An 8,705-nucleotide genomic window follows, 5' to 3' on the forward strand; every position below is an offset into this window, starting at 1 on the left:
TGTGTGATTTATAAATCACTGAAACACACATTGCATTCGGGGCTGGATTTGGTCAGATCTATAAGAAATAATTTACCTGCTAATTGCTCTACTGGTTTGTGGCAAAACCCTGAAATAATTCTGCCTGAACTCTGGTGGTGTTAAAGGATCTGCCCACTTAATTAGGTAGTGATGGCCAGATAGCTAATTACATCCCTGCCTCATCAGCTGGTTAACTCTGGGGCAGGTATAGGCTATCATGGAATTGCTTTGAGTGGTTCTAAAAGAGTTTTTTAGTTGGTTTTTTGGTAAGCTTTCCACTTTTATCTCTGGAGTAAACTTGATTGGGATATTTTGAATTGCCTTCCTGCTTGGCTGTTCAGGGAATTTGTAGTCTCAGCCTTTTTTAAGGATGCTCCTGTGTACTCCTGCTCCAAAGGTTGTGGCTTGCCTGTGGTAAACCAGGGTTTGTTTGGAATCTCCTGGCAAGGGGAGCAAACTGGAAGTCAAACCCTGAGTTATGTTTGGGTTTTGGCTGTGGGATGTTAATCTCTGCTTTCTTTTTCTTGAAAGGTGCAGGTGGTCTGAGTGGATTAATAAAATACTCTGAGATCCTTGAGGTGCACTCTGGTTCTTTGGAAAACTTTTTGTGGTTAGTTCATTAGACTTGTGTGTTTCTGAGCTGAAATCTTTCCTGTGGTAGTATAACTGCAAATCCGGTGGTCTTGCCTGTGTTTGTTTGTAAAGTAACATTCCTTGGGAGGAATTTTATCTAGCCAACATGTGAGACTGGAAAGGAGCCACAAGGACTTCCTGTAATTGTTGGGAGTTACAAAGCTGTATTTAAATGAAGTGTTAAGCTGCTTAAAGAATTAACCAATGACTGACTTGAAATCCTAAAAGCAAAAGAGTGATGGCAACTCTGGGTGAGAAATAAAGTCTTAAAACTGAGAAGAGTTAAGTTCTTGTATTAATAAGACTTGTGTCACCAGTGTTGAATGTCCTTAAGTATGAAACTCAGTTTTCTCATTCAGTTTTAGACATAGTGCCAAGTGCTCCTACCTGTGTGAGTACATTTTGGCACTGTGAAAAGCTCAGCAATGGGCAGGGCATGACATTTTGGCAGGAGTTTTTCATTTTGTAAGCAATGGAAAACAACATTTCTGCAGGATAAACTTGTAATGTGTGCTCAGTTTAGAGTCTGAGTGCTGTTCCTGCAAAATCTGCTTTCCATGCCATCCTCAGCTACTGTTTGTGGATGTTACTAGTCTATTACTAGTACAGTCAGGAGAATTTCTTGAGCTGCAGTTGCAATATTCAGTAAATCCAGTTCCTGGATGCCTAGTGCTGGCTCAGGAATGTGGCCACGTTGGACAAGGCACAGACCCAGCTCAAGGGTTATGGTCTGGTTTGGATTTGTTCAAACAGTAACAAAGGGGCAACTTTATCTTGGCAAAACTTTCTGCTGGATCAGTGGTGTTTGTTGGTCCTGATCCAGCAAAAGGTGGTGGGCAGCCTGATAAAGATGGAATGGTCCAGTGGCTCATCTGGATCCTGTGTACTGGTGCAGGGAGCTGGGAATTGCAGACTGTCCTTAAAATGTGGAGAGGTTCTTGCAAAAGTCACTGTGTCCTCTGAGCAGTTGGCCTGGCCTGGAATCAGTTGTTTCATCAGGGAAGTTTGAAGTGCCAAGCAGTGCTGTAAGTGTATTTCTGCCTGCACTGGTCTGGGACTAACTAATGCTGTGGTGATTTACTGGGGGGAAAAAAATTGGCTGCAGCTCTTCGGATTTTATAGCTTGTAATGGATCCACATCTCATTATTGACTTCAGCTTTAAATCTGAGTCTGCTGCTGAGGCAATGCAGAGCTTTGCATCCAAGAGTTGGGGTGAGTGAGGAAGGTGTGTGACACAGAGGCTTCTAAACACATCCCTGGAGTGATGGTCCTTGTCACTGCAGCATCAAGGCACAGCCAGAGGAGAGAGAAGCCAATTGCTTATAAAATACTGGCTTAGCTTGATAAGGATTACTGGGAAAGGAGCTGAAATGAGCAGCAAGAGGCATTGCCAAAACTGACTCAAGACTTAGAAATGTCTGAGTGTTTTAGCTTGATGCTGTTTCTCTTGTGCCTACCCTTGCTAATGTTGGGGATTCCTCTCCCAGGTGTGCTGTTCTTATTTGTAAATAGCTTTTTTTTTTTCCACTAGAAGAAACTTAAGCATAAGTTTAAACATGATATTTAAGCATCTGTTAGCTTGTCTAGAACCACATTCCCTGGGCCCAGGATAAATGGTTTAGACACTCTGCTCTGTATCAGAGTTGCTTATTTCCAGAGCAGTTGTGTGTGAAGGGGGGAGGATTATCACTGAGAGCAGATTATGCTATATATAAACTGTTCTGCAGAGCTTGGGAAAGAGAGAGTATGTTTGTGTGGGGTGTGTGTGTATATATATCCCCCTGCTAGTCACCATTATATCAGCTGGAGAATAAACATAGCCAGAGGTAGGGGCAAGCAGCTGGTTGAAGTATTTTTCCTTGTTATCAAGTATATTCAAAATGTAATCAAGCTATAAACTCTCTATATAGAAGGGAAACTGGTGATAACTTTTTAAAACTGTGAGGATGTGAAAACCTCAGGCAGGGCTTTTTGTGGCTGTAGCAATGGATGCTGAGGTCAGGGATGATCCCTGCTTACTCTTGGATGGTTTGTATTTCACCCTAGAAAACCAGCAGACCTTCAAAATTTGGCTCCAGGCACTCATCCACCCTTCATAACGTACAATGGGGAAGTGAGAACAGATGTGAATAAGATTGAAGAGTTCCTGGAAGATGTTTTGTCTCCACCCAAGTAAGTGTTAAAATGCTAACTTGTCCCCTTAGATAGGTTCAGTGGCCTCCAAAGGCTTTTCTGCACTCATTAAGTTGTTCAGCATCAATAAACTAAAGATAAGGCATGGAAAATAGCTTGGAGTTCTTGCTTGCCATGTCTTCCCCCCTCCACCTCCCTCATCTTTATACTAAAAACTGTTTTCTCTGTAAGATTATTTTCAGATGATCGTTTGTGGAGTCCCATCATCCATCATGAAGTTTCAGACTAAATGACTTTTCCTTTTGGAGACAGGCAATATGTCCAAATAATGTAGATGCTATACAGACCAGTCCTGACTCTCTAATAAACTGTAGTGAGAATCTCTCTTAATGTTTTCAAGCTTTCTATAAACTGTTCTGTCTTCTAGCAAAATCCAGACACTGCCTGTAACAGACTGAACTGATTTATCTTTGTGGCAAGACTTCACTTTTTTTTTTTGTTGAAAGATTTCTAGTCCACAATACTCTGGAACAGCTGATGCTCATTTAAATGGCAAAACATCTTTGAAAAGAGAATGGACAAGTGTGTTTAATTTGTTACCTGGTTGATCCCTGACTCTGTTGTTGTTATTTACTGGTCTGGGATCTGCCTTTTTGGAGGAGAGAGCTCTGTGGCCCTGGGCTGCTTCACACACTGTGATTGGAACTGATTCAGGAGGCAGGAACAGGCTTTTCCAATGCTCTGAAAAATGTTTGCTTGAAAAATCTTTAATCTGTCTGAAAATAGGTCAATTGATAAATGTCCATGCTGTAAAAATCTTCTCTAAAAAGGCTCATTTTGTGCTAGTTAATATATGATGAGCATCATTGTGCTGAATGTGCTGTCCATTTACTCCTTTCTACTGTTCAGGTACCTGAAGCTCTCACCAAAGCATCCAGAGTCAATCACTGCTGGAATGGATATATTTGCCAAATTTTCTGCATTTATCAAAAACTCCAGACCAGAAGCTAATGAAGGTAAGTCCCTGGGGACAGTGCCAGGACTGTGTGTGGTGTCTCACTGTCTTGTGGTTTTCAGTGTCTCACTGACAAATTGAGCTGCACATTGATAGACACTTGAGGGAGTCTCATGATTTCAACCTGTAGTTTAAAGCTAATGTCAGAGACAAAAGATTTCAACACTGTGAGAGAGAATTTCAGTGAGTGTTCAGTCAGAATTCAGTGGGGTATGAAGGGTCTGTAAATATCTCTGGCATGGAATCTTCTCTAGGCAACAGCCACTCAAAACTCTTGAGGGAAATATAAATATTTTAACATCCAGAGACAAATTTCATGCAGACTTTGTCTCTTCATCTGCTACACTTAATTCTTTGGCCTCTCCAGGACTGAGAACTTCCATTCAGAGTTCTGAGCTGAGCTCAGTTCCTGTCGCTTTCTTGAAAGGATTCAGACCTTTGTGTGGAAGGAAAACAATAGATGTAACATGAGAGCTGAATAAAGAATTCACAGTTGGAGCTTTAAATAGCTCAGTACAAATCTTTCCCCATCCGTGTACTTGGAGGGAAGACTGAAGCTAAGGGGTCAGGAGGCCTTTTCTGCTCTGTTTCAAATGGAGATGCAGAATATTTGTAAACATCTGAGAAATGCTCAGGGATTTTTTGGGCTGTGCTGCCCTCTGGTGCTATATTCCAGAAACCTTCAGCTGTATTCCAGAAACCTCCTGGGCACTGTTTGGCTGTGGCTGTTTGCTGAGCATGTGACGTTAAACAGATTAGGTCTGAGTGAATATAAACCTTAGCATAGCTTAATTCTCATTAGTTTAAGCCAGTTAGGCATAGTCTTAAGAAACTGGCATAAGCCCCTTTTTAAACCAAAAATAAACCCTTGTGGACAGTCTTAGAGTAGTTTAAATTAGTGTAAACTCGTGTATTAACCAGCTCTTAAATAACTTGCATGTGTGTGATATTTAAAGGGATTCTGGCTCCATTCCAGAGTTACTAGTGACCATGAATCATAAAATCATGGAATCAATGAGGGTGGAAAAGAACTCCAAGATCACCAAGTCCAACCCTACTGTGGTTGGACCATGGCACTAAGTGCCACATCCAGTCTCAGCTTGGAAACCTCCAGGGATGGTGAATCCACCACATCCCTGGGCAGCACATTCCAATGTCTGATCACTCTCTCTGTAAAAAATCTCTTCCTAATATCCAACCTAACCCTCCCCTGGCAGAGCTTGAGTCTGTGCCCTCTTGTCCTGGGAGAAGAGACCAACCCCCACCTGACTCCAACCTCCTGTCAGGGAGTTGCAGAGGGTGCTAAGGTCTCCCCTGAGCCTCCTCTTCTCCAGGCTGAACACCCCCAGCTCCCTCAGCCTCTGCTCATGGCACTTGTGCTCCAGTCCCTTCCCCAGCCTCGTTGCTCTTCTCTGGACCTGCTCCAGCCCCTCAATGTCCCTCCTGAGCTGAGGGGCCCAGAACTGAGTACAGGATTCAAGGTGTGGCCTCACCAGAGTCCAGGGGCAGAATCACCTCCTGGTCCTGCTGACCACACTGTTCCTGATCCAGGCCAAGATGCCATTCTTGGCCCCCTGAGCCACTGCTGGCTCATGTTCAGCTTTCTGTCTATCTGAAAACAGATCCAGCAGTGCTGTTGCAACAAAATTTGTGCAAATCCTTCACTATGATGTGGTGGTTGGTTTAGTGATGTGAGCTTTGTTTTTCACATCCATTATTGTGTCAATATTCGAAACGATAATTTGTCTTGGAATTCGTGGCTTGGCTTTGGTTTCCTTCTGAAAACTGTCCTTTCCTCTATAGCCTTAGAACGTGGCCTCTTGAAAACCCTCCAGAAACTGGATGAGTACCTGAACTCTCCTCTTCCTGACGAGATAGATGAGAACAGCATGGAGGATGTCACAGTCTCTACACGCAAGTTCTTGGATGGCAACGAGATGACATTAGCAGATTGTAACCTGCTGCCCAAGCTGCACATCGTCAAGGTAAAGGCCTTTGTGTGTCCCTGTGTTGTGCTAATGAAGGACAAAATGCTTCTAGCTGGTAACATTCCAGAGTCCAACCCATTTCAACTGTTTGTAGAGTCTCATGGAAGTTTAGCTACAATATTAACAGCATAGAAATTGTGTAAGATTTGGGTGATTCACAAGGGATTTGGGTCTAGAGCTGTTAAACCTCAGGTGTGAACCTCAGGACAGGTTGGACAGCAGAGGATAAAGTGGCACAAGCCAAAACCTGTTTGTCTGCACTGACCCATGTGGTCACAGGACACTGCAGTGCTTAAAAGAACAAGGTAGAAGAAGGAAGGTCAAGATCATGTGAGCAGTTTGCTGGTTGAAGTGGATGTCTGCTCACCTCTGTGGAGAAAACTGCTGTGTTAGCAACAAAGTCAGTGGCATGATGTGAAAGAAAAGGATTGGATGAAAAGAAAAAGGTTGGAAGTCTGGCCAGAGGTGGCCTGGGCTAACCCCAGGAGTGCTGCTGTGCCTGTGGAACTGTGGCTTGATTTCCTTTGGGTGTCTGCAGTGATCTGTGTCAGTTCTGTACTGCAGATGGAGCCACAGATTCAGTTTCTGTCTGGGTGCAAAGTGTTTCCTTGGGGGAGGCCAAACCCAGACCCAGTGAGGAGTGTGGGTCAGGTGTATCCCTGAGGACAGTTCTGCTGCCTTGAGAAGTGACTCTGAGTGGAAGGATAACTTCAGGAGAGAGGAACTTTCAGGAACAGCAAAGTACTTTAAGCCAAAGGCTATAAATTCCTAATATTAACTCTTTCATCCTAGGTGGTGGCCAAAAAATATCGTAACTTCGAGATCCCCAAGGAAATGACAGGGATCTGGAGATACCTGACAAATGCTTACAGCAGGGATGAATTCACCAACACCTGTCCTGGAGACAAAGAAATTGAAATAGCTTACAGTGATGTAGCCAAGAGACTCACCAAGTAATCAACACTTGCAAAAGGATGATTGACTTCTTGCGTATTCCGTAACGATGCTTCTAACAGACTGCTCTTCTCATATAAGATAGCAATTTTTTTTTTTTTGCATGAACTTGCAGTTATTCGAAGTTATGCTGGATAGACCAGGTACAGTCATTACCTAAAGTTTGCAGACCTAATTATAGCCTTGGTTTTTTTTTTTCCTCACCTCCTTCTACAGCAGGTTTGAACACTGAGTGGTTGTGTTGGTTGGGGTAACTCCACGTTCCTCAGTGTGAAGGGTTGTCCTTCCCTCCTGCTTTTCCTTGGAAACATGTGCTCCCTGTGTCTGAATTGGGTTAGGATTCTGTCTCACTGTATGGTACAAGGAATATTTATGTATTTTGGAATTTATTGCTTTTCCAGAAGAATCTATCCACGGTTGTCCTACTGTGACACATTGAACTGTACCTGCTTGTCTATCCCATTTACTTAGAGAAGGGAACTGATTATCCAAAAGAGCCATTTGCAGAATATTTGGCAAAATTTTGGCTTGTTCTTTTTTTAACTCTGAAGTCACAGGAATGGTTGAGAATGGACTCAATGTGCAACTCGGATGGGAATGACCTCAGCATCAGCAAAATTTGACTCACAGCTCAGAGTTAGTGTTTACTTGTGTCTTCAAGACCTTGGTAAGATTTAAACACCTACATTTGTATTGAGTTCTGAGTTGCAGTGAAGGAATAACTGTCAGGATGCTCAGAATGGGATGTTTGCCATCTGTTCACCTTAAGAATTGCAAGTGGCTTTTTTTTTTGGTAGTTTGGGTTTGTATAAGTCTTTCTGGAGATATTTACTTAAGAATCTGTTCTGTCACAAACCAAGTCCATGTAAATGTAGTGTCCTACTTGGTAACTCTTGGGGGGTGAATAGCAGTGCAATGATTAGTGATGCAAAATCAACACTGAGAGCCCTGAAATGGGAACTTTTTTTATGCTCTTTCTTTCCTGAAGAAAGCTAAAGTGACCTTTAAAGAGAACATTTGCCTTAAATTTATAGTATGCTGGGTTTTATTATTTTTTCTTTTTCCCTGACTGAAGGGAAATCTAGGAGTTACTTTTGTAAAGAAATGGTGTGTGGAATCCAGTCCTTCCCGTTGAATTGATCCCAGTCTGTGCACCTGGACTGCAGTTTTGCATACTCCTAATCATTGCACTACTATACAGAATCTTTTTACAGGGAGGAATAGCACTACAATTTTTTTAAAGGCAATTTTCAGCTATTTCTAAACCAGGGAATAGTTTTCTTGTTTAAAAATCATGATTTTGATTGCATGACACAAACTGTTAGGTTCTTTTTAAAAAGACCATCATAAACAACTCCAAAGAATGCTAGACTTATATGCCTATTTTTTTGTAAAGATACTTTTATATTTAACTGATTTTAGAAGCTGGAAAATGTGCTATTCCTGCTCGGTTGTCCTTGGAATATTTAACATTCTGCAATAAGGTGGAAATGCTCACATAAACACTTTTATACACTAATTTTTTTTTTTTTTTTTTGGTAAGCACTGGCTTTGTGAAACCAGCCTGACTTTTCTAAGCCTCCTGCTTTTGCTACTTTATATACCCACGGATTTTAGTGTGACCTAGAGGAGATAAAGTACCAGATCCATACTCTTATCCATGGCTTGTGGTGCCTTGTCTTGCCTTCCTAGAGCTAGAATTCCAATGTAAAAGCAATTAGCAATCCTGTTCCATGTCTTTCCAAGACAGCTGTAGATACACTTAATCCCTATCCTGATTTTTTGCAGGGGTGTTTAGGCACAGAAAGACAATTCTGCAATGACCTGGTTAGGAAAAAAAAACCTTTAACCTTAGCCTTTTAATTACTACTGTGTTCTAATGTCACGTTCTCCTCCTGAATAAACTTCCTCAGCCATAAGAATCCTCTGTAGGAGTTGAGTCTTTGCTGTAACGTGACGG

General features: G+C 42.2%; 1 protein-coding gene across 1 annotated transcript in view; it reads left to right on the top strand.

The window, feature by feature from the left end:
• CLIC4 (chloride intracellular channel 4) overlaps positions 1 to 6,916 on the top strand; it is a gene marked incomplete at its 5' end in the record, with an annotated part of 9,714 nt that extends 2,798 nt beyond the window's left edge. Inside the window, 4 exons of the mRNA XM_009070394.1 lie at positions 2,702 to 2,827; positions 3,698 to 3,804; positions 5,607 to 5,788; positions 6,584 to 6,916. Of these exons, the coding sequence (XP_009068642.1) occupies positions 2,702 to 2,827; positions 3,698 to 3,804; positions 5,607 to 5,788; positions 6,584 to 6,748 (580 nt within the window). The remainder of the gene's footprint in view (positions 1 to 2,701; positions 2,828 to 3,697; positions 3,805 to 5,606; positions 5,789 to 6,583) is intronic.
• Between the last annotated feature and the right edge of the window lie 1,789 nt (positions 6,917 to 8,705).

The sequence above is a fragment of the Acanthisitta chloris genome, unplaced genomic scaffold, assembly GCF_000695815.1.
Source record: "Acanthisitta chloris isolate BGI_N310 unplaced genomic scaffold, ASM69581v1 scaffold1502, whole genome shotgun sequence".
Taxonomy (NCBI): Eukaryota; Metazoa; Chordata; class Aves; order Passeriformes; family Acanthisittidae; genus Acanthisitta; species Acanthisitta chloris.